Here is a 27163-nt window from a genome sequence, read left to right on the forward strand (position 1 = left end):
GGGAGTGGAATGAACACTAGGGGGCAAGCTTAAGCCTTTCTCACATGTCCACAGCATATTTAGGCATTTGAGTCTCTTCTTTTCTCGTCCATCCTTTAACACCTCATAGTTGTGTGTGTCCACCACGTACGTGTTTGCTTCACAGAAGAATGTGCTTGTGACAGTCCGTGAACCCATGTTTGTTTGTGTGTTTGTGTGTGGTGAGCCAGCCACATTAATCTTAATCCAAAACTAACGTTCGTCAGGCCACTTAGTATTCTGATTGAGGGACATTGTTCGAACGTCTGGCATCTTGGATTAAAAATGAATTGCATTCCCAAATCTTTCCTTCTCTCTTTCTTTCTGTGTGACCACACGCAATGTCAAATCTCTGTTGTTGCCGGCTGTGTCTTTAGACGTTCTAGCGTTTCCCTCCGTATTCTCCTCTGCTTGGATAGTCTGTCTTTGGTCTTTTCCGTTGCATAGTGGCTACAATCTTTCTTTCTCTCCCTCATCTCCTGCCTCATCCCACTGGCTTCCTTTCTCCTGCTCCTTTGCTATGAAGAGTCTCTCTTATTGCACGGCAGCTCCTTTGCAGTGTCTGCCTCAATTTGCATCATTCTTTGATGTGCAGTGTCAGCTCAGGCCTCCTGATCAAATTCTAACAGCTGATGACTGCTTTCATCCCTTGTTTAGCTGCCCTGCATTTGTGAAGCAGCCTCCCTGTTTCCCACAATTCTTTGCTAGTGCAGGAGTGGTGGCCGCCTGTGTCTGCTGGTCTGTCTGCTGTGTTGGTCTGTCTCTTGTTTGTTGCCAGGGATTGGGGAACAGATGGTGTGCTACGTTTTCCCCTGCAGAGGGTGAGTTCTACAAAGTGCATCATTGTGCAAAATGGGTTTTGCTGCACAAATTTCTTCTACACCGTGTCATATTTGAAAAAAAAATCATTACCACTCTATTATACACTATATACAACTTTCTCTTTTGGTTTCTTTACAGTGTAGTCTTTTTAACTTGTTTATCCTATTTATTGTATTAAGAAACATTTATATATGTCTATGAACATCAAACAGCAACATTTTTTGAAGTCTTTGAGTGAAACCTTAAAGAGCTGAACATCCGATGAAAACTCAAGAGAGGCTTGGGAATTTCTTTGTGCTAAAGTAATGTTGGATCTACAGTTATTTGACAATTCCAAAGTTCTTTAGAGATTATATACTTCAGATGATCTCCCATGACAATACTGTGTAGCAAGAAATAGATTTACAGGAAACCAGCACCAGTTCAATCATGTAGGCAGGACTCCCCTCTGGGAGGATGAGTGGGTTTAGTATGGATGGTAACTCTCAGGAGGCAGCTCTTCTTTAATACTACCAAGGTAGATTCATTCATTTCCTACTAATGATTGTTGCCACTGATATTACCAAAGCACACAAATGGCAGTGATTGGCAGATTGGGTGATGTAACCTGTAGGCCCTATCATACAGGCCAGCTGAACAGTGTCACTCATAGCAGAGTGCGTTTTTACGACAAAAAAAAAAATGGTGTCTGGGCTAGTGCCAGCCACTGTGAAGCAAAGATTAAAACTGCTTTTGCTAATCATAACAAAAACCATGGGATTAGTCATTGGAGATAGAGTCAAGGTCCTTGCCCACACAGCTAATTGAGCTCTTATCTTAGCATAGACAGTAATACCATTAATCACACATAGCATGTCATGTTCACATGGATATGTGGAAACTCCATAAGCTCCCAGTGAGCTCTGAAAGTCCACAATGCTTTGTTTTTAAAAGCCCCAACAGCTTTGTGAATGTTGTGAATGTGTATGAAGATTAGCATTTCGGTTAAGTTGAGTTTCTGTAAAATCGGAGAACCAACATTGACACATTAAGATTTGTTGATTTGTGTTTATATTTTCAATTCATTGCAGCGCTCTTGCATTTTGCTTTGCTAGCCAAACTAAAGGCAATCTCATAATTTCTTTCTTAGAAAGACACGGAGCATCTATTTTCCTGTTTACTCTGCTTCACTGGAGGTCATTTACCTTAGTTGCAGCAGAAGTGAAAGCACAAACATAATCTATTGTTAACCACTGCAGTTGCTGCACAGCTGCTATTTATAGATGCCCTGGAGAAATGCACTGCATACCTGTGAAGATGAATGTAGTTACAGTACTTTTCTTTCCCCTCTGTCATACCTGATTCAAAGCTATTTTGTTCTTTGGAAAACGTGCATAACCATCTTCCATTGTCTTGTCAAATTTTCCCCAGGAGAGTGCAAAGTTGTTCTTGTTTCTATTTCTTTCCTTTTCCAAATTACACAAAACTTTAATTGCCAGCCAATGATGGGGTCTGTGAGAAAGCCCTAAAACATGAGTGCTCACATCAGTGTGGACTAGTAAATTAGCATGACAGTGGCAGGTGGCTGCGTTGGGAATATGGGGGTGGTGGTGGAGGAGGAAATACAGATATGAGGCGAGCACAATGATTGAAATCCCGGCTGTCAGGCGATGTGGCACCGTGCTGAAGCTCCTCTAAGCAGAATGCAGTCAGTAGGAGAGTCGACTTTAGAGGTTTTCAGATGAGAGGGGATCAAGCGGTATTTTGTCCAGCGTCGTCTGTCTTTCTCTTTTTTCTTCTTGTTTTTCTAACAGGGCCACATGCTCAGCAGCATGCATATGTGAACAGCATGTTAAACTACCAGCTAATACAATTGCATAACATGAACAGAACCTGTGTATGTAAACACAAGCAATCAAAGAATGTTAAATAGAAAAGAGGATTAACTTAAGAGACTTGATGGCTTCTTAGGAGTAGTTTCTGGGATGTAGAAATGCCAAAAGAGCATCTTAGAGCCACAGTTCTCACAGTTTGGCCCAAGGACCACTGGCAGCACTTTGTATCATTTTTCGTGACCCTTGACTGTGACAAGCAAGAATGCAGTATGTAAATTATAGTCATCTGCAGTTCATATTCGTGCCTTTCAACACACATAAAAAAGATATAACAAACACTGTGCTAAAGTATGTGTGCATTATTGTACATCATTATCACATCTTGCACCAGTTGATCTCAACAAGTCACATGATAGGGTGAGGAAAGGTCTATGATAAATTAATATCGGAGAATATGAGAGACACGGTTTGGTTGATCTCCGTCGGGCGTCTTCCGGTTAGAGCAGTAGTTCAGTGGAGCTGTTATGTCACCACTAAGGAATGTCCAATGTCACAATGTGTCAAAGATGAAACCTTGCAACACCTCCTGTTATCCTTCTATAGAACAGTAGAGATTAGACAGCAAATGGCTAAAGTGGGCTTTGATATTGACAATAATATAAAAGCTATAAAGTATGGACTGTTTAAGGAAAAGATGCATGATAATAAAAGACGTCATTTTTGGCTGATCATGTGCATTATCAACACCCACATTTGGAAAACAAGAGCCAAGGTGATCCTTGAACAAAAGATGATCGGCAGTGTGGCTGTTTGCAAGAATATTTTTGCAGATTTGAGAAGGAGGAAAATAATAGTCCTTTAGCTTGGGACCTTTTAAGGGTATGATTAATTTTAAAAAGGCTTGAGTATGGTTTTGGTGTTATTAATTGATATTTATATCTATGTATTCTTGTAAATTTTCATGTGTATTGGCATATACTTTTGAAGTAAATACTGTGTGTTGTTTTTTTGATATGTATTCCCATGAATTTGGAAAATAAAGGCTTTAAAAAAAAAAAAAAAAAGGTCTCACAATGGTTTCACCCCAAACCTCGGCTGATAATGACCCACACCTCAGCTCATGGGGAGCCACATGATCAATAGTAGGTCAACGACCCTCTTAAGGGAAAACTCCCACTAGGGCTTAAATACCTGGGGCTCTCCACCATTTAGACTTAGAACTGAAGAAGCTTCTCAGATGGGGAGGTGAAACTGGTCCAGCTGCTTTTCTTTCCAAGCTCCTTGGAAAGAAAAGCTTGCTAGAAGCTTGTTGATGGATACCAAAAAAATTAAGTGCACTTCGCTAAGGGACATTTAACCAACCAAAAGTTTAGATTTTATATTTTTATATTAATTCATTTGAAAGCCTGATGCTTAGCCTTGTCCACCCCAGCTGTAAAACTCAGAAACCAGTCTTACTTGTTATCATCTATCGTCCACCTGGGCCTTACACAGAGTTTCTCTCTGATTTCTCAGACTTTTTATCTGATTTAGTGCTCAGCTCAGATAAAATAATTATTGTGGGTGATTTTAGCATCCATATAGATGCTAAAAATGACAGCCTCAACATGGCATTTAATCTGTTATTAGACTCAATTGGCTTCTCTCAAAATGTAAAAGAACCCACCCACCACTTTAATCACACTCTAGATCTTGTTTTAACATATGGCATAGAAACTGAACATTTAACAGTGTTTCCTGAAAACCCTCTGCTGTCTGATCATTTCCTGATAACATTTACATTTACAATAACTGATTACACAGCAGTGGAGAGTAGACTTTATCACAGTAGATGTCTTTCTGAAAGTGCTGTAACTAAGTTTAAGAATATAATCCACCCACTGTTATCATCTTCAATGCCCTGTACCAACATAGAGCAGAGCAGCTATCTGAACGCTACTCCAACAGAGGTCGATTATCTTGTTAATAATTTTACTTCCTCACTACGCACGACTCTGGATACTGTAGCTCCTGTGAAAACTAAGGTCTCAAATCAAGTCCCTGACTCCGTGGTATAATTCTCAAACACGTAGCCTAAAGCAGATAACTCGTAAGCTGGAGAGGAAATGGCGTGTCACAAATTTAGAGGATCATCATTTAGCCTGGAGAAATAGTTTGCTGCTTTATAAGAAAGCCCTCCGCAAAGCCAGAACATCTTACTATTCGTCACTGATTGAAGAAAATAAGAACAACCCCAGGTTTCTCTTCAGCACTGTAGCCAGGCTGACAAAAAGTCAGAGCTCTACTGAGCCAACAATCCCTTTAACGTTAACTAGTAATGACTTCATGAACTTCTTCACAAATAAAATTTTTATCATTAGAGAAAAAATTACCAATAATCATCCCACAGATGTAATATTATCTACAGCTACTTTTAGTACCATCGATGTTAAGTTAGACTCTTTTCTCCAATTGATCTTTCTGAGTTAACTTCAATAATTAATTCCTCCAAACCATCAACGTGTCTTTTAGACCCCATTCCTACAAAACTGCTCAAAGAAGTCCTGCCATTAATTAATTCTTCCATCTTAAGTATGATCAACCTATCTCTAATAATCGGCTATGTACCACAGGCCTTCAAGCTGGCTGTAGTTAAACCTTTACTCAAAAGCCATCTCTAGACCCAGCAGTCTTAGCTAATTATAGGCCAATCTCCAACCTTCCTTTTATATCAAAAATCCTTGAAAGAGTAGTTGTCAAACAGCTAACAGATCATCTGCAGAGGAATGGCTTATTTGAAGAGTTTCAGTCAGGTTTCAGAGCTCATCACAGCACAGAAACAGCTTTAGTGAAGGTTACAAATGATCTTCTTATGGCCTCTGACAGTGGACTCATCTCTGTGCTTGTCCTGCTAGACCTTAGTGCTGCGTTTCGATACTGTTGACCATAATATCCTATTAGAGCGATTAGAACATGCTGTAGGTATTACAGGTACTGTGCTGCAGTGGTTTGAATCATATCTATCTAATAGACTCCAATTTGTACATGTAAATGGAGAGTCCTCTTCACCCACTAAGGTCAATTATGGTGTTCCACAGGGTTCAGTGCTAGGACCAATTCTGTTTACATTATACATGCTTCCCTTAGGCAGCATCATTAGAAGACATAGCATAAATTTTCACTGCTATGCAGATGACACGAGCTCTATCTATCCATGAAGCCAGGTAACACACACCAATTAGTTAAACTGCAGGAATGTCTTAAAGACATAAAGACCTGGATGGCCGCTAACTTTCTGCTTCTTAATTCAGATAAAACTGAGGTTATTGTACTCGGCCCTGAAAATCTTAGAAATATGGTATCTAACCAGATTCTTACTCTGGATGGCATTACCTTGGCCTCCAGTAACACTGTGAGGAACCTTGAGTCATTTTTGACCAGGACATGTCCTTCAACGCACATATTAAACAAATATGTAAGACTGCTTTCTTCCATTTGCGCAACATCTCTAAAATTAGAAATATCCTGTCTCAGAGTGATGCTGAAAAACTAGTTCATGCCATTCATTACTTCCAGGCTGGACTACTGTAATTCTTTATTATCAGGATGTCCTAAAAACTCCCTGAAAAGCCTTCAGCTGATCCAAAATGCTGCAGCAAGAGTACTGACAGGGACTAGAAAGAGAGAGCATATTTCTCCTGTTTTGGCTTCCTTCATTGGCTTCCTGTTAAATCCAGAATTGAATTCAAAATCCTGCTCCTCACATACAAGGTCTTAAATAATCAGGCCCCATCTTATCTTAATGACCTTGTGGTACCATATCACCCTATTAGAGCACTTCGCCTCGCACTGCAGGCCTACTTGCTGTTCCTAGAGTATTTAAAAGTAGAATGGGAGGAGAGCCTTCAGTTTTCAGGCCCCTCTTCTGTGGAACCAGCTTCCAGTTTGGATTCGGGAGACAGACACTATCTCTACTTTCAAGATTAGGCTTAAAACTTTCCTTTTGCTAAAGCATATAGTTAGGGCTGGACCAGGTGACCCTGAATCCTCCCTTAGTTATGCTGCAATAGACGTAGGCTGCCGGGGATTCCCATGATGCATTGAGTTTTTCCTTTCCAGCCACTCACTATGTGCTAATAGACCCTCTGCATCGAATCATATCTGTTATTAATCTCTGTCTCTCTTCCACAGCATGTCTTTCATCCTGTTTTCCTTCTTCACCCCAACCGGTCGCAGCAGATGGCCGCCTCCCTGAGCCTGGTTCTGCCGGAGGTTTCTTCCTGTTAAAGGAGTTTTTCCTTCCCACTGTCGCCAAAGTGCTTGCTCATAGGGGTCATATGATATGATTGTTGGGGTTTTCTGTATTTATTATTGTGCGATCTATTGTACAATATAAAGCGCCTTGAGGCGACTTTTGTTGTGATTTGGCGCTATATAAATAAAATTGAATTGAATTGAATTGAAAACTCACGGATCATAAGCAATTTATTTTCACACACATCAAATTCCCTTAAAGATAACATGTTGTATTTAGTGAGTTTTACAGCAACTTACTAATAATTGTTTGTCATCTTTGGTGAAGTGACTCAAAAAACTAAAGTAAATTTGCAGGTGTCAGCTGGTAAGATATATGGTGTGAGATTATATAAGACAAACACGGACCTGGGATTGAGGTGGCTTTTGAGTTTTGCATATATACAAATTGAACCTACTGAACCTACAATGTGATGCAACTAATCAGATAAATCTCAACACAACACAACGGGCACATAACATAACACAATATGAACATTTTTCTCACTAAAATCAACTTCTAAAATAATTTACCAGCTACATTCAAAGACACTCAACATTTGTAGTATTCTTGCAGTGGTAGATCAGTTAATTTTAATCTAAATATTTGTGCACTGTTTAATTTTGGGACGTATTGGCCATCTCATTTTTATTTTATCCAACAGTTGCCTCGAACTCATATTCTTATATTTCGGTGCTGTGTGATTCTAAAACTGAGACTAGCATACTTTCTAAAATTTATGTAACACATAGTGATTGCCTCGCTTTTAACATTCAAAACGCTGGAGTGTTATAACCTGAAAAAATGCTAATAGCACTGGACTACTGATTAAATGGTAATCTCACATTTTGCTGCATTGTGTAGAGCATTAAATCAAAATTGTTGGGGCATGGATGTACCAAGAGTACCATTAAAAGGTCTGCAATGCATTTCTATTATTCAGACATATCAGGCCCATTAGCACAAGAACTACAAATGGCATTCATATTACAAGCCACCGAGAGCTTACAAGATGGAGCTCGAGGGAGAAAGGAACAGCTGAAGGATGCAGTTTAAAAATACCAGATTGTTTTTCTCCAGGGCTGGAATGACTCATTACCCAGGCAGCAAAGCAGGAAGTCTTGTCAGTTGGGTCATCCCACACTACAGTGACACGCAAATTGCGCCAGCGCATCATTTACAGTGCTACAGTTATTTTGGAACTGTGACAGCAACAACAATACACACATATACTTGTATGCAATCTCATATAAACAGATACACACACATACACACCTGTGTTGGAATCCGGTTAAGTGATGTGTGCAAATTGCTTTAGGTTTTTGGATTCTGGGAGGTAAGCTAAGGTCTCAGGTGGCCGCCATATGCTGGCGTGTTTATCCACTCTTCTCAACTCGTGACTGTTTTGTTCAGAAGGGAGGGGTGTAGGCTGACCAACCCACTGCAGCATCACTGTGAGCCACTAGTGGTTCCTCACTCTGGTCTTATTGGATAGTGTGATGCAATGCAAACCTGTGCGCATATAACCAACTTTCCACTTCCTCTCTCTATCTCTGGGAGCAGCCCAGAAATTGAAGAGGTTAGAGGGCGTATTGGGGGCATACTGACATGGCACTCAGCCTTGGATCATCCCTCACCTGGGAGATAAAGAGCAGGAATGATGAGTTCCCAGCATGAACTGAGCTTTGGGCCAATGCTCGACCTTTTCAGTAAAAAAGGCTACTGATCCGTGGAGGCCTCTGATGTAAAGAACTGCCCTTATCAGGCCAACAGGGAGGATGAGGTGGAGATAGTAGACAGGCTGATGTGAAGAAATTTAACTGATTCTGGGTTTGGCTAATGTCTCTCTGTTTTCACCCCTTTTTTTGTTTTCTGTCCTTCCTTCCCTCTATACTTCTTATCTGAGCTCCCCTGCAGGAAAATCCATTTTCCTGCACTAGGCCGCTTTGTCTATGCAGGGTGCGGCGGTACTGAGGGGGGTGGTAAATAATGCACATCTCTTTCCCCTTTCATTATTCCAAAGGAGCGAGTGCTCGCTTTAAGACGCTCTGTGAAGTGCGCTTATTAAACGAACCAGGCTACAGCCATTTCTTTTTGTTTTTAGGGGTCGAGGTGAGGAAAAAATGTCCCTAAAAAATATCTGTTGGAAAGGCCCATAATCCCATTTTTTCCTACTCATTGAAACTAAAGAAGATTCTAGATCAAGGCCTTTGCAGAAGTTGAGATCCTAGAACAGGGGTGGGCAATCTCAGTCCACGAGGGCCGGTGTCCCTGCAGGTTTTAGATGTGTCCTCGAACCAACACAGCTGATTCAAATGGCTAAATTAGCTCCTCAACATGTCCTGAAGTTCTCCAGAGGCCTGGTAACGAACTAATCATGTGATTCAGGTGTGTTGACCCAGGGTGAGATCTAAAACCTGCAGGGACACCGGCCCTCGTGGACTGAGATTGCCCACCCCTGTCCTAGAATCAACAAATACCTGATCTGTTTCAGAACAATACGATGGTTAACTCAGTGTTTTGTGTTATGACATTTACATCAGAAAGTCTGAAAGGCTTACTTATCCTTTGTCTATTTTGCTTTCTCACAAGCAAAATATTCACTTTGAAATGAAACACTAAGAATTTATTAGAGAATGCCCCTTTTAAGCCATTCCAGTCATTCTGTTCATATGCAAACAAATGTGGTTTTATTATTCACCTCTTATTTTCATGAAGGCCTGCAACTCCACTCCATTTGTATTCCATTTTCAAGCAAATTGCCAGTGGTTGTCATTTTTCTTTTAAGCACAGTGAGTTTTCTAGCGTCTGCTTTGCCTCAGCATATACTGTAAATGGCGAGTCGACGGATGCTGGCCAAATTCCGCTTCAAATCTCCAGTTTTCACATGCTTTGGGTTTAAGCGGAAGGTCTAGGATGAAGAATGAATCAGATGTATGCGGAGGCAGGGGAAGATATGAGATCCTATACCTCACAAATGTCAAAATCCACCTACATCTGCTCACAGACAGCATTGCTGCCTCCACAATTATTTACCGGGTTCTCAATAGTTTTCATTGCGCATCTAGATTCCAGTGCATTCCTCTGACAACACTATTTTTGAAAGTATGGCCAGTAAAAATCCAATGCGATAGGTGCAAAACATTGCTAAGAACACTGCTCTTGTTACAGGGCAGAACAGCAGAAGTAGGCCTCATGATATTGGCCGTAATACATTTGCTTGCAGGAACTGACTCAGAAGATGAAAGGAAGGGAGAGGTTTGTCTTTTTCAGGTCAACATGCCTCCAGGGCTGCCTACACATCCAAAATAGATGGATCTACAAGGAAGCTGGACAGAATTAGTTAATGCTTGCAGTCATCCACCAAATTTATGTATTTTATCTTTTTCATTTTCCCGTGATTTCTTATAGATCATGGCAGACATCTCTGTAGTTCCTTTACTGTGTGTCTGATGAGTCATACAGAGGGAATAAAAATGAATTAAAGAATAAGTGCTTGAGATAATGGATACATAATTCCTACCCTAAAAGATCGCATGCAGTGATTGGATCTGCTGTAAATGGTTGGAATCAGTTAACCTGCTGACATTACGGTATGATTCAATAGTGTAAATATTACATGCCTACATACAATTACACAAACCCAGTGTTTTATATCATGCAGCAAACTGGACATTAGCTGCCCCCCTCATCTTATTTTCTGGAACTCCCATATTCATCTTCTTCCTCTTGGGATCTCATTGATTTCCTTTTCCTAGAGGGCAATTAAATGTCATTAAAATGTCATTAAAATGTCATACCTTCTTTAAGAAGGCATGGATCTTGCATCCCGCACGACTGCCTTTTCATCTCTTTCAAAGGTATACTTTCCTGTGTGTCATATAGCTGAACAATTTGTTGCCAGATGACAGCTTGATAACTGCTGTGCTGTATGACAGATATCACAGCGAGCTATATCATTTTGTCTGTTGAGCCTTCTGTGATTTTACTGAGAAAAACAACAACACATTCCGACTTACACTATTTTGAATCGTAGTGTTGTGCTGTGGTTCAAACATGCTGGTCAGTTGGGGCCCTGTGTAGACTTTAAATGTTCTGTACCTGCGTGTGGCTTTCCTCTCACAGTTCTAGTGACCTGCTGTCAGCTTATTTGGTGACTCTAAATTGGCTGTAGGCGTGGATCTGAGAGCAGGTATTTGTCCTTCTGTGAATAGTGACTGATAAAAAATTAAATATTAAAAAACAACAGCATTAATTCATTTTTATAACATAGTGGAAACAATTTATGAAAAAAGGCTAATGTATTGAAAACCTAATGATGATATTGTAAACATGCTGTTAAAAATACATTTTTACATATTCAACAACAAGATTAGCAGTCATTTGGGACTTCAAGTTATTCGCCTGGCTATCTATTGACTGCAACTCCAGTTATTATTCTCCTTTTATCTGCCTTTTGCTCTTCACCAGCGCCTAAGGGAAAAATCTGTCTCTTAAGCTGCTAAATGCTCTACCATGTTCCCAGAGCTGCCTACTGTGACTAAAAACACTGCTGATGAGAGAAGTGAAACTTAACAAAAACAGATAACTTGCAGACAAACTATTTGAATTTGCTGAGGAAAAAAGGCTTGAATACTCTGAGTCGAAGGGGGAAAAAAATCAAAACTCAGTGATCATATTCTCTGGGAGCATAACAACAAGAAATTCTTCACATTGTTACACAAAAATGATTTATATTGCTTCAAAATCTAGAACTCTGCCTCCAGTACCATTTCTGAGGTTTCAGTAAAGCATCTCTAACTGATGAGACTAGAAGATACCCCTGCCTCAAAATGAATGAAGTGAAGTAAATGAGCTGTTTATAGACAAATCACCTAGTTATTTGTAGGATTACACCATGTTTTCAGTTTAATTATATCACCACTAGTGGAGTGTAGGACACATTTAACAAAAAGCAAGCCAGTTTTTAGTAGTTGACAAAAGTACCAAAAAGATTTAACAAAACATGAAATTAACAGTAACCAAAAAACACAAGGAATAGCAATAAACAATGTGACAATGTACCTGGGAAATCAAAACCTCAAGAAATAAACAAAAACAAAACTAAGAACAAAGAATCACAATGAAACCAAATAGAAAATGAAGTAATAAAGACAGAACTCAAAGAGCACACACTAGACATGATACAAAAGAACACAGGTGGTAAACAGATTTTTAAAGTAATAAGAGAAAGTACTGTAATATCCATCAAATTGGCATCATGGGAAATCAAAACTTAAACTAACATTATTCAGACATCATCAATAATGAAAACAAGCTGAAATCACAAAATAACAAACCAGAATACAGAATACAGTGTACCATTTCAACTTGAGTGTCTGACATATTACTGCTGTGATTAACTTTTTTAATCTGCTAAAAACAAGATGCATCAGATTGTACATGTGGTTGATAGCAATTGTTTGCTCAAATCTTCTGTGCATTTGTGTATGTCTTAATAGGAAGATCTAGTCCTGGAGACAGCTAGTGTGATGGGGAACTGTCACAAAGTTCTTTGACTGGTATTTAGATGTCTGAGGAATTAGTACTGATTAGTCATGTAATGATGTTGCAGTGTAGTGATGACTAATGGATTGTGGAACATCAACATCTTGACAGGTGTTGCGTTTAGTGTGAGATGGTCTGTAGTTCAAGCAGGTTGTAGAGGATAAGCCTACGCTTGAAGCCACTGAGGTGTTCGTTGGCGGGGGGGATGCGATGTCTCTGGTATGAATGAACTTATTAAATTTGCTACAGTCCAATAACTCCAGCCGTACTTATCTTGTCCTTTAGAATCTTTATTCCAACACCATTTAACATAACAGCGCAGCGGTCACAAACTTGCTTCCTCCCAAACAACAACACCTGGCGTTAATTATATGTGTCTACCTTAAATACCTTCACATAAACACACCATACCGAAAAACTCAAAAGGTGACCTCTAGCGGCATACATAAGGTATCAACCCAAAAATGGCTCCTACATGGGCCTTTCTTCTTTCTTAGTTTCAGTGTGAGGTGATTGAAGAGGACACATTTGCAACCAGCCTGCATAGTCAGCAGGCCAGTATAGCAGAGTGCAATATTGCAAAAGTGGAGAAGACTGAAGAAGGTTAGATAACACATTATGGCAGTAAAAAGGGGTGTCAATAATGGTTTGTCTTCAGAAGTATTTTCAGCCTCATTTTCTCTACCTCTCACCCCTAGGCATTGAAATACCTGTGTCATTCATTGCATTTTCACATGAATGAGAAATCTGCCAACTGAAAATACCACTCTCTGCTGTACACCCACCAATGAATTACCTCAGAGTGACTAATGTATATCTTTGCAATTTTTCTATCATTGATGCAAGGGTTTTGCAAGGTTAAGTTGAGCGCCTGTGTCAAGAACAAAAACAACAAGGTGGTAGGAATTCTGAATTCCTTGCTGGTTTTCCCTACAGCTACTCGTTTCTTCAAAGCAATTCTCCCAAACAACTAAATGGATTGCTCACAGAATGACTTTTGTTTTGTCTAGACTGGACAAAGATTAAGCGCTTGTTTGATGCATTTTCCCCCCAATTGTAACTCACACAAATGCAACAATTTATCTAGAGTTTGTTTCTCTTCAACAAGCACAATCATTGCTTGTATAAGAGGGCATCTGCCAAACATAGGAATTTTGTAGTAATGAAGCCATCAGAAAAATGTTGAGTGGTTAATGTTTGCACCCACTTTACTTCCAGCCCTGCTAAACACAGTATACTATTCTTTGAGAGCTCAACTTTGCCCACAGCAAAGACAGGCTGCAATGACATCAAGCTGTGCAACCACTTATTACTGCATGTTCTCAGCTCGACCAAACTGTGTTTCATCATCTTTAGATGCAGCAATATACAGGGTTGCCTTTGGGTGCTGTCACTGCTTTGACACTCTCAGAGCAGAGCAGAAACTTTCTGTTTCTAACACTTAACGTGAGATGGTGTCATTATCTGAAGCTTTCATTTGCATGGGCCGTTATCCTTTTCAGATAATTGAGAATAATATTGCTAGTGATGCGTTGTTTTCATGCCACCGCAATACATTAAATGTGATTGTAGCAGTCTCCATCAACTTACACATGCAGGCCATGACTTGTTTTTTTTTGGAGTGGTAAATATTTTATTGCATTCAACATGATGAGCATCCACAATAGACACTCTGGAAACAACATAACTTATTTCATGTGAAACATCTATGACTCAATAAATAGAACTGGCTACATTGCAAACAATTAAATACAAAAATCAAAACAAACACAGTTTGGACCATGGAAAGTACTTTCTAAATCATAGCGGCAAACCTTAGGAAACATCTATCCATCCATGGTTAGATGCATTTAAGAGTAGCCTAACCTAACAGCCATGAATGATAAAAAAATATATTAAAAATCACTGACAAATGCAATTGAACAAACACTGCACTCAGTGTTTTAGTAGTTTGGCTCTAAACTGATACTGTTGTTTAACCATTGTTTTGAATTTCTTTGCAGAAAAGATTTTCACATTAATCCTCTGAGGTACTTCATGTTTGCTCTGTTTAAATCCCCCAAAAAAGAATGCATCGTAAATGTTGTTAACACCTGCGCTAAAGTCTAGCTCAGAGCAAAACAACATCCAGGCACATGGGGCATGTACTGTAGCTGCTACCCTCATTTATTTTCTTTCCAGCTATGTGCAGATAAGGTAAAGCCTCATACACTCTGTTAAGCAAAAAACTGCACTACTGGCAGTCTGCGTGGCACAAACCCTAAAGTAGGCCATTCGGAATTTTTGGTCTTCTGTGGCTCAAGGAGTGCATCTGGACTCCTCGAGTCCCCCAAAGCCAACCCCACCACACACACAAACACGCACACTGCTAGCATTATTTTCAGTTAACACTACTTGAATTATGCATTTTGCATGGTTTCACATGAGAAAATTGTCCATGTCTGTGACATGTGGGGGTGGGTATAAAGCTGAATTTGAGCCATTCTGCAAAACCTCACGGGTAGACTTGACTCCCAACGCCTTCCATGAAACATTTCATAGTGAGCTGCAGAAGCACTGAGGGCCACTTGGTTTGCTGCCAACATACAGTAGAGTTGTGAGGAATATGCCATTTCTGCCCCCTAATCCAATGGCACTTTGCCACCACCTTACAAATAATCAATTTTAGTGGCATTCGAGCATATCTAACTCTATTTTAGCTATCATTAATTCAACTTGGAAGGAAAGGTAGTATCATTTAGTAGGTAAACTGACTGATAGATGCAGGAGCACTGTAGAGTTCCACAATCGGTGATGCAAGAAGTATCCATCATATACTTGGGGACATGCCACCAATTGTACATGTCGTTGACTATTCAGTATTTATCAGAATTTGAACACAGCACTGCTTAAAAGGAACTGAATAATGTTTTTATGGCTCTCAAAGAAACATTAAGTCATGTCCTCTTACATTTTTGTTGCGTAAGCTGATGTTATAGTTTTGTTATATGTAAAATGTTCTTGGCCTTTGAAGTACAAAAAAGCATAAAATAAAAGTAGAGGTAAAAAGAAGTGCTTGAAAATATTTATTGTTATAGTACATGTGCACATGAGTATTTTTATTTATCAAGTTACTTTCACAGTGATATACAGCGCTGACAGTTTGCAAATGTTGAGCCTTACACAGTCTCGAATGATATCCTGTTGAGTGACGATTTGAGCAGCTGTGAGGTCAGTGCATCATTGAAGGGTCGATGGTAATTTGATGGCAGTTGTTGAAAGGGAGAACTCTTCACCTCCACTTTCCCTTCCACTTGCTTGCCAGTCAAGCAGGGATTCGATCCGACGGCCCTCTGATTGCAAGCTCAGTCTCTAACTGTCAGGATATTGCCAGCCCACTGCCTTTTGTTACTGCTGCCATTTCTCAGTGGTTTGACATGACCACCTATTTGTCTACCACAGTTAGGTTTAGTCAGAAGTATTCAGTACATGATGCATTGCCATTTATTTTAAATTTCTCCAGGCAATAAAAGAATGTATGTAAATGCATATGCATGCAAATCTATGCAGGCCCACCTTTTTACATACACACACCGTTGGCTGGCTCAGTTTTTCCCTCTGCCTGCCGACCTCCGGTTCCTTCAGTTATTCATGAGCCATCTGCTTGGGCAAGTGCTGTGTCAGATGTGTGTCAAACAGGACCTCATCTGTCCCCATGTTCGTCTTCTAATTGTGTGCTCATCTGGTTGCTAAAGCTGCCACTGGTGCCCCAGCAACACTCTATGGTTAGCTGAGAGACTCCAGCTGAAGTCTCTGGTCCATCATGCCCTAAATAACCTGTTTGATCTGATGTGTGCATCTTTATTTAAGATTATAGCATCTGGTTCATCAATGTTGTAAGGACAAGCACAAATCTGTCTTTGTGTGTTTGTCTGTGTATTTGTTTTGACTTTTTGTGGACATTCTTCTGGGAGGTTGGTTGAAATTGAAACAGGTTCACATCCGGATGCAGAAAGAAAGAAAACTTTTTCAATAATAAATACTAAATTGCCTTTTACAAAACTTTAAAAGTAAATGTTATACTATTTACTGCAGGTTATGTGAAAAAAAAAACTTTTGGAATATATAAGTGAAGAATTTGACTTACAAGTAAGACTAACACCATTGAAAACCGAGTAACAGATGAAAAGTGACTCTTTTGAAAACTATACTTTCAGTGACAGAGTGAATATAGTAGCAATAAAAAGGTCAATGTGGACTTCAGATCATAACTTTTTTCCATATCAATATGCCCTTCCAACCAATTCCTCTGCAATTCAGTGAAGCTCTTGAAAGTGAAGACCATTTCTTCTCCTTAATAAAACTTTTCACAGGCTTATGAAGGAAAAGAGGTTCAAAGCAAACTTAAATGGAATATCCTCCGGTTCTGTCATGACAGTGGGACTATAGGCTACCCTGTAATTCTTGCTTTTCCTAAAACACTATTTTGTAAAAATCTCTACAGCAATGAAAGTTTTAGAATGTATCCAAAGTTTAAACAGACAAAAAGAGAAGCTTTGCAGAGAGAAATGTAATTAGTTTCTTCATATAAACGTTTGTTCAGGTTCTTCACATTCATAGTGTGTTGTACATCGGTGTTAACCATCAAATCATGTAAAGGTATGTTATTTATGTAAAATAGTTAATGATGATGATAATAATAATAATAATAATAATTATAGATTAAAACAGAAACCACTTATTCCATGATACACTGGGGTAAATGGCAATAAATAGAATGTGAATATGAAAGGGCCAATGACAACAGTGTGTTATTAGGAAATCATAATGATTTGTGTTACAATAAAATCTTTCACAGCTTTAGCCATGTTAGAAGATTAACATGGTTATAGCGTCTATCGAATCAAATAAATGATTTGCTGTCTGGAAAAAAAGAGTAACAAGAGGAAGGCAATAAAATAAAGGGCAAAGATATGTTGATTACAAACATTTATGATAAATCTAAAACAAATGTATTTAAGAAAGAAATTTAGTAGACAGAGCTGTCATATTGTTTTGTAATTAATACCAGAAGGAAGGGAACACAGAACAAAAATAGTCAACCCCTGAGGATAAATTAACACAGAAAGACGTAGTTTCATAACACTTACATAAAAGGTTGATACAGTAGAGTTCAAAAAGTCAAGATACACTTTAAATGACAGAGGGAAAACAAATAAACGCATAAACAGCATAAAAGTAGTTTTGTCTTTAAAAAAAGAAATAATGAATTCGGAATGTTTTCTTAGTGGTACAATATAGTTTCATATCTATGTGTTCACTTTTCATAACAGTTTTCTGTTTGTGATTTGTGAGTATGCAGTGCCTCAAGTTATTGCCCTGTATTACTCTATAGCTCAGATTGTCATTTCTAGTTGCATAGGTTTTGCTAAAATTGGACTTCATGCAGCTGTCATATCAACCCTGTATCCTAAAAAATGTGTTCCCATACAACAAAACTGCATTTTCAGTTACCTTTTAAGGGTAGCATATTTTCTCCCTGCAGCAGTATGACTTTGTGCCAGAAAGGTAGCAGTTCTCATTATAAAGACAGACAAATTCTGTATTCAGAAGAAAAGGGGATGGTGGCGGCATCAGTAAAAATGCTGAACTTTCTCCCAGATCAGGGTTTTAGTAGGCACAGACACCAAAACTACTTGGTTAGATTTTGGAAAATATCATGGTTCAGGTTAATATATACACCCTTTCACAACATTAACCACATCTTTAAAGCTTCTTCATCATTTTTACCATGTGGCTTAAGTCAGAGATACAGTACGAAAGCAAGAAAATGTTTGTCAAACATTGTAAATGTATTTGGAAATGAGAATTTAATTGGGAAAATGTATCCGTGAAAAAAATCTGCATTCAATAATATAAACTCTTAAATCAACAGCATACATTTTTGCAGAGTAAATGGTGAAAACTAAACCCTAATCCCACTCTAATGACATCAGAAATTTGATTATGGAAGCAGTTTATTTTATATGAACATAACCCTACTGTAATTTTTAGGAAAGAGGTCTAGTAGTATCATGTACAGCTTCTCTTCATATTGATATAAGAAAAATATGCATACAAAGAGGGATTCATGGAGCATACATGACCTTTCAGTCAGGGACCATTGCTCTCATATGCAGTTCTTCTTCTTCTTCTTCTTCTCCTTCTTCTCTTACCTTTCAAAACACAATAATGTATAATTTCAGAAGGAGGCCAGGAGGTCCCTCTGGAGAACTACTGTGATTCATCTTTGACAGAGACATCACTTTCACTCTGGGCCAAGGGGATAAGACTGTCATGTTAGCTGTCCCTGCCCAATCCCCAGCCCTTCAAAGCAAAGCCACCGTGATGAATCTGAAGCACTCTGAATTTGCTGTCCCAGTATGCCCTCCGTGTTCCTTTTAAGGTCCAGAGCATTTAAATGCATGTTGTATTTTAAGACAAAGGAGCACCAAGAGTTTGTTTAAAACTCCAAACATGCCAGAGGCACATGAAAATGAGTGAGAAGTCTGGCTAAGTGACTTCTCACTCATACAATAAGTAAACAAAGCAGTCTGCACCCACTCATACCTCTCTTGCTGACAACTCTCTGTTTTTGCATTCCAGTATTGTATCCTCTAGCTACTACTAGGGTACTGATACCAGTATTTTTGGATGGGAGTTGGCTGCTGATATTGTTTATCTACAACACTGACTGTTTTCACGATTTTATTTCTCAGAATATTGATTTTTTTTTCTTTTATCACAATCTGGAAATTCAAACAATAAAAAGTATGAAGTATTTTTTGCATTTCTTAGTATGTTTCAGTCCAGGTTTTAAAGACTGCCATGCAAAAAGATGGGTGAATAAAGTCATACTTTCACCTACAGGATAGCAGTCGGTGAAAGAGACACTGCGAGACTAGTTTTTGTAGAATACATGGATCACCCCAATAATTCAATTCAATTCAATTTTATTTATATAGTGCCAAATCACAACAAAAGTTGCCTCAAGGCGCTTTATATTGTACAGTAGATAGCACAATAATAAATACAGAGAAAACCCAACAATCATATGACCCCTATGAGCAAGCACTTTGGCGACAGTGGGAAGGAAAAACTCCCTTTAACAGGAAGAAACCTCCGCAGAACCAGGCTCAGGGAGGCGGGGCCATCTGCTGCAACCGGTTGGGGTGAAAGAAGGAAAACAGGATGAAAGACATGCTGTGGAAGAGAGACAGAGATTAATAACAGATATGATTCGATGCAGAGAGGTCTATTAACACATAGTGAGTGAGAAAGGTGACTGGAAAGGAAAAACTCAATGCATCATGGGAATCCCCGGCAGCCTACGTCTATTGCAGCATAACTAAGGGAGGATTCAGGATCACCTGGTCCAGCCCTAACTATATGCTTTAGCAAAAAGAAAAGTTTTAAGCCTAATCTTGAAAGTAGAGATAGTGTCTGTCTCCCAAATCCAAACTGGAAGCTGGTTCCACAGAAGAGGGGCCTGAAAACTGAAGGCTCTCCCTCCCATTCTACTTTTAAATACTCTAGGGACAGCAAGTAAGCCTGCAGTGCGAGAGCGAAGTGCTCTAATAGGGTGATATGGCACTACAAGGTCATTAAGATAAGATGGGGCCTGATTATTTAAGACCTTGTATGTGAGGAGCAGGATTTTGAATTCAATTCTGGATTTAACAGGAAGCCAATGAAGGAAGCCAAAACAGGAGAAATATGCTCTCTCTTTCTAGTCCCTGTCAGTACCCTTGCTGCAGCATTTTGGATCAGCTGAAGACTTTTCAGCGAGTTTTTAGGACATCCTGATAATAATGAATTACAGTAGTCCAGCCTGGAAGTAATAAATGCATGAACTAGTTTTTCAGCGTCACTCTGAGACAGGATATTTCTAATTTTAGAGATGTTTAGCAAATGGAAGAAAGCAGTCTTACATATTTGTTTAATATGTGCGTTGAAGGACATGTCCTGGTCAAAAATGACTCAAGGTTCCTCACAGCATTACTGGAGGCCAAGGTAATGCCATCCAGAGTAAGAATCTGGTTAGATACCATATTTCTAAGATTTTCAGGGCCGAGTACAATAACCTCAGTTTTATCTGAATTAAGAAGCAGAAAGTTAGCGGCCATCCAGGTCTTTATGTCTTTAAGACATTCCTGCAGTTTAACTAATTGGTGTGTGTTACCTGGCTTCATGGATAGATAGAGCTGCGTGTCATCTGCATAGCAGTGAAAATTTATGCTATGTCTTCTAATGATGCTGCCTAGGGGAAGCATGTATAATGTAAATAGAATTGGTCCTAGCACTGAACCCTGTGGAACACCATAATTGACCTTAGTGTGTGAAGACGACTCTCCATTTACTTGAACAAATTGGAGTCTATTAGATAGATATGATACAAACCACTGCAGCACAGTACCTGTAATACCTACAGCATGTTCTAATCGCTCTAATAGGATATTATGGTCAACAGTATCAAACGCAGCACTAAGGTCTAGCAGGACAAGCACAGAGATGATAATAATGAAAATGTAAATAGAGGTGCTGGTCTTGGAGGAGAGAGAGAAGGTGAAATGATGTACTTGACTCGGGTGTCTCTCAAGAGAAAACAAAGAAGTTTGTCCGCGCTTAAACAGACTAGAAGGTTGCTATTGTGCAATAATATAGCTCTTAGAAAAGAGGCTACTGGCAGGGTATGAAAGAGGGAAAGCTGTGCTCTGAGCCATGTTTTGACAAAAGAGATAGTAGAAGATTAAGAGTTGAAACCAAAGCTGGCAGAAGCTGATAAGGAATGGATTTTTCACCATAACCTTGTTGTATTTTGTGTCAACAACTCAACAACTTGAACTCAACAACAACATCGGGACAGCTCCAAAGCATACTTTTTTATGTAATGTTTCAGATTATTGTGTATGACTCTCTGTAGAGTGAAAGGTGAAAGGTCTGAGACTGATACACTTTGACATCAGGTACTTGATTATGAAAGTGTAACTGCCAGGATGCTATGACTGTCAGATTCCTGGTTATAATGTAATTGGTCTGATCCAGTGAAGATGCGTTTTGGAGTTCATGACATTGTGTGGCATATGCTATCTTTCAACAGATGCTAACAAAGACAAGACATATTATGCGGAGAGCTGAGGAGCCCAGGCTTTGACATGCAATGCGTGGGTGGAAATAGCCTGTTAATGAATAGACAGCAGAGAGAAGGAAAAAAATGAAGACGGCATTGGAGATACACGAAGCGTGCTGTGCGATAAAATATTGCTATTGTTAGGCAGTGCTGAGGGAAAAGTGCTGCGATGCAGAAAGAGTGGAAAGCCTTGACAGCTTTCCGGTGGCAGTCTGACGGCTGAGCAGGGAGATTGCAAGGAAAGTGCAGCAGAGGGCTGCTGTCAGGCCACACCAGAGCTCCGTTTAACAAGGTCCAGAGATGAGCTGCACCACAACACATTGCAAGGGAATGAGAAGAGGGAGAGTGAGGCTGGAGGGAGGGCTGACTAAGGCTCATGCATTTTCCAGAGGCTCACTACCTGTCATGCCTGCAAGCCTGGGATTCCTCACATGTGCATGAGAGCAGAGATTGGAAATCCTCAGTAAGAACAGGAGCTGAAGAGGATTCAGAGATTTAAAGGAGTACCTGCCATTACATGATGATACTAGACATGCTTGTGACACTTTGACACCTTTATCGCTACGTGAAAGATATATCAGCCCCAGAAGATACTTTATTTTTACCTCAGCTGTTCCTACAACAGAATAATGTCAAAAGTCATTGTTTACATGATTGAGCCCACTTCAGTCATTGTCGTGTTTAACAACTTCATGCTAACAGTGGCGTCAAGAATATGATTACTTTAAACATGGATTTTTACAAACCTTGCGGTGTGTCATATAATATGTCTTGTACATTCCTGTAGCCCATTTCCACCGAGAGCTTCTTTGCAAGCGTCACATTAAATGTCAGTTTCTAGACAATCAAAACATCTTTAGTTGTGTCCCCCCTATTAGAGCAAGCTAATTCCATATAAAACACACCCACCCAATTTTAAATGAGACTTCTTCAGCTGCTTAGGTCTTTAAGTCATCAGAGTCGTCAGGGAAGCAATGTGTCCCCGGATCCAAATAACATGACTGCTGAATTTCATGCTGAATCTCTGTTACGAAGAGGATTAGGTGTTCTGTAGTAATATGCTGAATATTATACTTCATGCAATTAAATATTTTGGAATTTGTCTGTTTTGTAATTTGCTGGTGTGCACTGTCACATTAACTGGTGGAGTCTTGTATTGCTTATATAGTAACATCCTGTCACAAAACACAAAATTATCAAGTAGAAAAGTAGTACTCATTATTCAAGGGTTTTTGTATGTTACAACCTGACCTGGATACATTTGTTTTTACATATTTTAGTAAATCTTTCTGTTACGTTAATTACTAATCCACTGATGATTTTCTGTCTCCTTAGGGGGGCGACTCCTTTTTCTGGTGATGTGGCTGAACCTTGTGCCTCAGACTGACAGCTGTCCTGCCAAGTGTGTGTGCTACAGAGAACCCAGGCCCACTGTGGCTTGCCAACAACAAGGACTGTTTTCCATCCCTACTGAGATCCCAGCACGGAGCCAACGAATATTTCTCCAGAGCAACAAGCTGACGGTGGTACGGTCCACCAGTTTCAGTTCTTGCCATAATCTTACTGTTCTCTGGCTGTACTCCAACAACATCAGCTACATTGAGGCTGGAGCCTTTTATGGCTTGGAAAAACTGGAGGAACTGGACATTGGAGACAACAGCAACCTCCGCACCATCAGCCCAACAGCCTTCCGGGGCTTAACTAAGCTGCATACCCTTCACCTGCACAGGTGTGGCCTGTCAGAGCTCCCTGTTGGGGTTTTCCGAGGAATGTTCTCTCTACAGTACCTTTATCTGCAGGACAATAACATTCTAACCCTGCATGATGACACTTTTCTGGATCTTGGTAACCTCACCTATCTCCACCTGCACAATAACAAGATCAAGATAGTAACAGACAACATGTTTCGGGGGTTAATCAATCTGGACCGGCTGCTGCTACACCAAAACCGGGTTATTTATGTCCAACCCAGGGCTTTTAGTGATCTCGGTAAGCTGAAATCCTTGTTCTTGTTCTTCAACAATCTTACCGTCTTGACAGGGGAGACCATGGACCCACTGGTTTCTCTCCAGTATTTGCGTTTAAATGGGAATCAGTGGATTTGTGATTGTCGGGCCAGAAGCTTGTGGGACTGGTTCAAACGTTTCAAAGGTTCTAGCTCTGAGTTGGAGTGCAATGTCCCCGAGTTCCTGGCGGGAAAGGACCTTAAACGACTGAAAAGCCAAGACTTGGAGGGATGTGTGGAAACGCCTCAAATCCAGACCAATCTCTTTAGCTCCAAGCCACAGTCTGGAAAATTCCTTTCCACTGAAAGCCCTGTGGGGGACACCATCCCCAGGTGTTGCCTTGGAGATAATGACAAGTCCTCTATCCTGTCTGGAAAGAGTCGCCAAATCACTAACAACCCCCTCAAGGAAAAGGAGAACATGTCCAAAACTAAATATAAGGATCCGGAAAGAACAAAAAATGAGACCCAAAACAAGCAGAATGATGGACCACTGGGAACCTTGTCGAACACCCTGGAAAAGTCTTTGGAAAACTTAAACCCTGACCTTATAGACAATCTGGAATCATCCACAGCATCAAACAAAAAGAAAAAGAAGTGTTCCAAAAAGCCAAAATCAGACACCCACTGCATCAAAGGTCGGGGTTCTAATTTGCAAGTGCTGCACTTTCTCTTCATTCCCATGACCTGGATATCTCTAGCCATGTCTTAGGACTCCCGCTTTCCCTCAGAACACTGGACTCAAGAATGTTGATGCTCATGACAATGATACAGAAGATGCAGTGGCATCTAAAGCTGGCAGTGACTAAAAAGAGAGGAGTCACTTTGACCCAACATTTCTGAGGAAAAACAATAATGAAGACGTTAGAGTACATTTAACAAAATGGATGCCTTTACAGAACACTACAGATCTAATGTAAATAATGAATTGGTGCCCAAAATTGTTTGTTCTCTATGTACTCAACTGTACTGTGTCTAAGCTACACTTTGGAGACTCCTCCCTTTCCCTCTCAAAAGCTTTTACTGCTTAGACAGACCACTGGAAGAAAAAAAAAGAAAAAAAAAAACATAAGAAGAAGAACACTCTTACAGGAAATCAGAGACAGAAAGCACACAAAGAATGTTTGGTCTGTTTCATGAAGATAAACAATCTCTCCCCATTATTTATTCAAAGTCATGCATTTGTTGAGTAATGTTTTGGTTTTTTTATGTTTATAAAAAAAAATGTTTTGCCTCCCCTGATTTAGTTATATTTTCATGACAGAAAGGATAATGGATAGCATTTACCAAAAAAAAAATGCTATCAGTTTGTTCATGGAGATTGCAATGGAACCATAGATATGCATTTTATTTTACTTGTGTACAAGTATGAATATATTATGAATAAAAGTTCTTATTTCTTAGATGTTGTTATTGTGTGGTGTTTTTAAGCATACAGGAAAATTACTTTCTATGCAGTTTTTCTAGATTTGAAGTTTAAGTTTTAAGATATCATTTGAAAAAAAAAATTTTTTTTCTCTATTTATTATGGATGTTGGGAGGGGGTACAATCCTTATCAAAAAAGCAATGGAGGAATAATTAAGGATTTGGAGTCAACCAGGTTCAACCAGGTTGTGCTTGTTTTTTGCTCATCTTCTTCAAGGTTTCAGCACTGTGATGCTGGAAACAGCCCAAAGAGAACCTGCTAGAGCAACAGTGCATACATGTAAAAAAGCATATAAAATTATCCTGCGAGTGACATAGTTTTCCAACTTTTTTCACTCTATTTTTTTCAGCTAATGGGCCCGTGTATTTTGACTTTGCTGTCATAATGATGAAGTAATATTTTTTTCAAAAATTAGTTACAATGGAAATGAATTTTTAGACTGTTGTTGTTGAATTATTTCATCTTCAGTTCCACAGTGTGTCCATGTACCTACGATTTTCTGAAAAAAATCACACAAATCAGTGGATAATCTAACATACATGCATGCAGTATATCTACAAGTCCTTAATGATTGCTGCACATGTAGTGTGATGATGTTGAATGATTCGCTCCAGGCAGCTTACAAAATTCAGAATATGATTAGACCTAGTTTTGTATATTACATTGCCACATCCCTCATCATTTTGATTGAATTATTAAGCAATGTATGAAAATGCTGCAAGAATATTTAAAAAGTGACTCCTCACATCACAACCTTGACTTTGAGAACAGAAGAGACCCTCAAGGCGTCTTATTAAGAACTGCTTTGCTTTCTTCACATAGAAAATACAGTATGAAATATCTGCATACAGAATAATTTAAGCTTCGAAATGTCTCCTTGTCATACAGCTCTGCTGGGGCTAGTTGCCTGTGGTAGGCCCATGGCAGCTTATGCACAAGGCCAGGATAATGTGGAGTTATATTTATCACTAAATTAAGTCAAGATCTTATCATCAGCCCTAAATCTCTTTTTGCAAAGTAGAAAAAGTAGAAGGCAGGGACTCCTGCAGCTTTCAGCTGTCATTGATTAACCCTAAAATTTAAAAGGACTGAAGGGGGGAGGTGAGAGGATATTGATCTTAAATAGGAATCAACAGGGAAATCAACAAAGCCTTTCCAAAACAAGCTGGCTGCCCTATGCTGATACACAAGCAGCTGTAGGCTGAAAGGGTCCCAGTAATTGTACATAACTTGATCAAATCTCATGTGTATATCTAGCCAGACAATGATCACAAACAAACAAAACCAGTGTTGAAAGTGGACTTTTACATGCCAGTGATAAGTATGGGCTGATAGCTGATGACAACCATGTAAATCGCTCAAAGGCCCCTTCTATAACTAGAACTCTAACATATAAACTTTTACATTGGCAGATAATTTTTTGTATCTTTATTGTTGATTAACAATATATGTTTTTAATATTTGAAGAGGATTTTGGACATTTGAAAAATAGAGGTCATAAGGCAGCTACAAGGCCATTTTTTAATAGTATTTACTATTATGCAACTTATTTTTCAGATATTTAAAAAAGTAAACATGCATCCCAGATTCATCTGCCATGCTCTCCATGCATATTTAATAAATACAAATTTGCAATTAGATGTACTTTTGTAAACATTTGCAATCCCAATAAAACAATAAAACTTTTAGCACTAGAATTTAAAAAAGGTATACATTGGACATGCCTCATATCAATATATTTACAGTCCCAGTTTCTGAGATTTTGGCTTTCTGTGTTCAAGGAAAGGAATGTAACCTGTGTCATTAGCTATGATTCTGCTTTGATTACAAAGCACTGCTCATGCTAGCACATGCCACATAAGAACTAGACGGGTTTTCTTTAAATCACAATTTCTGCTTTTTCAAACAAAACATATCTAGTGCCCCAGAATGAATTATTATTGATATAAGTCCCCTTTTACTTAAAAGGCATTACTTGAGTAAAAATATTATGAAGCGGCTTTGCATCAAGAGAACAGTTGTAAATTAGCTTGATCATCAGAAGCATTTTCATTCTAGCAAGCACCACGCCGGTGGACTGGAGATTTGAAAAAGAGACTCATGCTGAGA

The 27163-nt window shown here is 39.2% G+C and overlaps 1 protein-coding gene across 1 annotated transcript in view; it reads left to right on the forward strand.

Annotated features, from left to right (window-relative positions):
• The window catches only part of rtn4r (reticulon 4 receptor), a 49047-nt gene extending 24017 nt beyond the window's left edge, over positions 1-25030 (forward strand). The window contains exon 2 of the mRNA XM_031747154.2: positions 22958-25030. Coding sequence (XP_031603014.1) covers positions 22958-24339 — 1382 coding nt within the window. The 3' untranslated portion in view covers positions 24340-25030. The remainder of the gene's footprint in view (positions 1-22957) is intronic.
• Positions 25031-27163: the final 2133 nt, after the last annotated feature.

This window comes from Oreochromis aureus, linkage group 12 (genome assembly GCF_013358895.1).
Source record: "Oreochromis aureus strain Israel breed Guangdong linkage group 12, ZZ_aureus, whole genome shotgun sequence".
Taxonomy (NCBI): Eukaryota; Metazoa; Chordata; class Actinopteri; order Cichliformes; family Cichlidae; genus Oreochromis; species Oreochromis aureus.